General features: G+C 41.1%; 1 protein-coding gene across 1 annotated transcript; it reads left to right on the forward strand.

The window, feature by feature from the left end:
- On the forward strand, nucleotides 1–3,591 carry rpl15 (ribosomal protein L15). Its single transcript, XM_037093542.1, has 4 exons — nucleotides 1–81; nucleotides 1,012–1,193; nucleotides 1,273–1,409; nucleotides 3,233–3,591. The coding sequence occupies exons 2-4, from the start codon at nucleotides 1,022–1,024 to the stop codon at nucleotides 3,536–3,538; spliced, it is 615 nt and encodes a 204-aa protein (XP_036949437.1). The 5' UTR covers nucleotides 1–81; nucleotides 1,012–1,021; the 3' UTR covers nucleotides 3,539–3,591.

A 3,591-nucleotide genomic window follows, 5' to 3' on the forward strand; every position in this document is an offset into this window, starting at 1 on the left:
GACAAAGGAAATGCGTCACCGTCGTTTTCATAAGGCACGTTAGGTACGTACGCTCTCTCTTTCCGGCTGGTACGCCATCATGTAAGCGAGTATTTCTATGCTTTTCTACAAAACGCAATCCATTAAAATCATGATGTGTATTCTTTCATCTACCTTTTGAACGCAGGAAATTGTTAAACGGCTTAATAGCAATCCATATGCCATGAATAGTTTTTGTACTCACATCGCTGAAAACTCTTGATTATAGCCTTATTGTGACGGGGCTGTGAGACAGTCCTTTCGGTAGCCACGGCACTGCTAGCCGCATTAGCACGCTAGTATTTTACCATGCTGTGTTACTATATGTGTTAATTTACCACAGTTGTGGTGATTGTTATCCAATTGAAACCGGCACATGAATGTGTTGTGTCTGCAGTAATGTCGGCAGCATCCCGTTGAAGCGAGAGTGTTGAGCTACTTGGATGGGTTTAGCATGCTAGCCTTACCCGTAACTGCTTTAGAGGAAGCATGGACTTGTGTGCCCTAAGAACTAGAGTATTTTCACAATATTCTTAAGTGTTAAAACACTTGGGTCACCATACCATCCGTATAATTTATTTCAAATTTAGGTAACGGTACAATATGTAAAAACGTGGCTTTCGGGATACCGTTGCACAGAGTGCCCTTAGTATTCTATATACCGTGTTTCTGTGTTCTTGAATAATGTGCCATTATGACTTAAGTTACAGCCTTGAGCTCGATTTTGATCTAAATTGTCAATTCACTTTCTAACATGAGCCTGGCAGAAACTAATCTGAAGTATTGGCTGTGTTTTGGTTGTTAAAAAAACTTGCAGGCAGATGAACACTGTCAGATGTTCCTAAAACGTTAATTTCAAATTTAACTATATGCTATTTGCATGTCATCTAATATTAACCCTGTATTGTTTTTTTGGAATCAAACAAAAGCATTTTTTGAATTGATACAAAGACAATAACATCAGTTTTAAAGATCAATCTTTCTCTTCTGCAGCTAAGTCAACATGGGAGCATATAGGTATATGCAGGAGCTATGGCGCAAAAAGCAGTCCGATGTGATGCGCTTTTTGCTCCGTGTCCGCTGCTGGCAGTACCGTCAGCTGTCCAACCTTCACCGTGCTCCTAGACCCACCAGACCTGACAAGGCCCGTAGGTTGGGCTACAAGGCCAAACAGGGTGAGTTCTGTGCCTAGAGTTGCACTTGCTTGTGTCGTCTATCAGCATCCTTTGCTAACTGTCCATTCTGATTTAACAGGTTACGTTATCTATCGTGTCCGTGTGCGCCGTGGCGGCCGTAAACGCCCTGTGCCCAAGGGTGCTACCTATGGCAAGCCAGTGCACCATGGCGTTAACCAGATCAAGTTTGCCCGCAGTCTGCAGTCTACTGCTGAGGTATGTTCATGAGGGCATTTGACTGTGGCTGCAAGGTCAAGAGGAAACAATGGGTTCTGTGCTTTGACAAAGATTCAGATGAGCTTAAGATGCAGTGCATATTGCACCTGAAATTGTTTGTGAAAATGATCTTTTGATATGGCAGTGGAAGTGCTGTGCCTAGCTAAACGTTGTACCCAAAATAATTCAGCGCCCATTATGTGTGTGTGTGTAACACTGGCTAGCTAGTAGTTTTAATGTTCTAATACTTATTGTTACAGTTGTATGTCTCATTAGTTTAGAGCTTCAGATTGGAATTATGAACGCCCCCTTACAGCTTTGGTATTTGTTTTGGTAAATGTTTCCCTATCATTTTGACTTGTAGGAAAAACACTGGTGTAATTTTAATAAACTGCACTTAGCTGCTTCAGTACAAGTTAATTCTGTCATGACTTGCTTGAAGAGAACAGACAATTTTAATGGTGTCATTAACACATTAACCAAGCCCCTTAAGAAGTTAAAATTCAGTTTTGAGGTTTCTTTTTTATGTTTAATTTCAAATCCTTTTGTCCTTTAGGACTGATTGGCTAAAACAAGACAACGCTTGCATGACTAATGGCTGCGTTGCAATTAGTTATGCCAGTTTTGAGGAGTGGTATTGTGCATGTGAGCCTTTCCAAATGTTCCAATTTCCTACCAAGATGAGTCAAAATATGAGCTATTGTCACTTGTATCTTTTTTCTTTCTTTTTTTTAAATGAAAGCTATAGCTGGTGGATATCAACTCAGGTTATTTTGTTTGGTTTTTTTTAGTTTGCAAAGTGTATGATAGTGGTGTTGTCACATTCATGTGGCTGCAGTAGTCCTGTCAGAAAATGTATCTCCCACATCATTATTCAGGCCATTTTTGAAAATATGTTTTTGATTGTGATGAGATACTTGGTGTACTGAGACAATACAGGTTGTTCAGTTGTTTTCATGACGTTTGAATAAGGACTGAGATTCTTAAGCTCATCTAACTGTTGTGGATACCATTAGACCAACAGTCTTTAATGATATACTGACTCTTTTTAGTTAATATTGTATTCAATGTTAGATGATCAGCCGTTCCGAATATACAGAGAGCTGGTGACTTTGAAGTAAGCTGCATTTAACAGGATTCAAGTTCCTGCCAGAAAACTCCATTGACTTTATAAAATGGCACTATCAAACAAAAATAGGAAAACATCAGAGTTGGATAAGTTTGTAAATAATCAGAAAAACTGGCAAGTTTATATATTTCCACTCTCCCCACCATAGAGCATGCTAGATATTTTTGAAAAGATTAATGTGATCAATTTAAAATGTCTGTTTGGTCTCCCAGCATCATGCTTATGCAATAACCCCACTCAGTGGAAAGAGCTGTCACTCAACACCCTTTTTTTTCCAAATGTGACTGTTTCCAGATGAGAAAATTACCAGTGCAATTAGTCATTTACTTTGTCAGTGCAACATAGTTCACAGAAACTCTTCAGCGCATACTCCTCAGCATTTTCAACCAGCTTGTTTACACTGTTGCAGTCTATGCAGGGAAGGGGATTGTTTCCCTGAAATTGGGATGTGGTGATTGAGGCCTACTCTGGTTGAGGTATTGCTGGTCTGATGTATGTTTTCTTCAGCTTACGATGCTGCCTTTGTAAAAATGATTTCTTGCGATTTGAGGATCAAATTACTTGCAGCCAAAACAGTTTTGTTGTTTTGCTGTAATATTTCCCCATTACCTTGTGTCTGTGTCGATATGCCTCAGAATTACACAGGATTGATTGGGCCAGTGACAATAATTCACTCACTCTGTTTAATTTGTAGGAGCGTGCTGGCCGTCACTGCGGAGGCCTGAGAGTGCTGAACTCCTACTGGGTGGGTGAGGACTCCACCTACAAGTTCTTTGAGGTGATTCTGATCGACCCCTTCCACAAGGCTGTGAGACGCAACCCAGACACCCAATGGATCACAAAGGCTGTGCACAAGCACAGAGAGATGCGTGGCCTGACATCTGCAGGAAAGAAGAGCCGAGGCCTGGGCAAGGGGCACAAGTTCCACCTGACCATCGGAGGCTCCCGCCGTGCAGCCTGGAAGAGGCGCAACACCCTGCAGCTGCGCCGCTATCGTTAGAGCATGCCACATGTCTGTACATTCAAGAAATAAACATCCTTTTTATGGTGATA

The sequence above is a fragment of the Acanthopagrus latus genome, chromosome 3 (assembly GCF_904848185.1).
Source record: "Acanthopagrus latus isolate v.2019 chromosome 3, fAcaLat1.1, whole genome shotgun sequence".
NCBI lineage: Eukaryota > Metazoa > Chordata > Actinopteri > Spariformes > Sparidae > Acanthopagrus > Acanthopagrus latus.

Excerpts from the sequence above, each read along its gene's own strand:
- rpl15 (XM_037093542.1), top strand. The coding sequence starts at position 1,022 with ATGGGAGCATATAGGTATATGCAGGAGCTATGGCGCAAAAAGCAGTCC. Across the intron at positions 1,194-1,272 it reads GGGCTACAAGGCCAAACAGG|GTTACGTTATCTATCGTGTC; the intron begins GTGAGTTCTGTG and ends CTGATTTAACAG. Across the intron at positions 1,410-3,232 it reads GTCTGCAGTCTACTGCTGAG|GAGCGTGCTGGCCGTCACTG; the intron begins GTATGTTCATGA and ends TTTAATTTGTAG.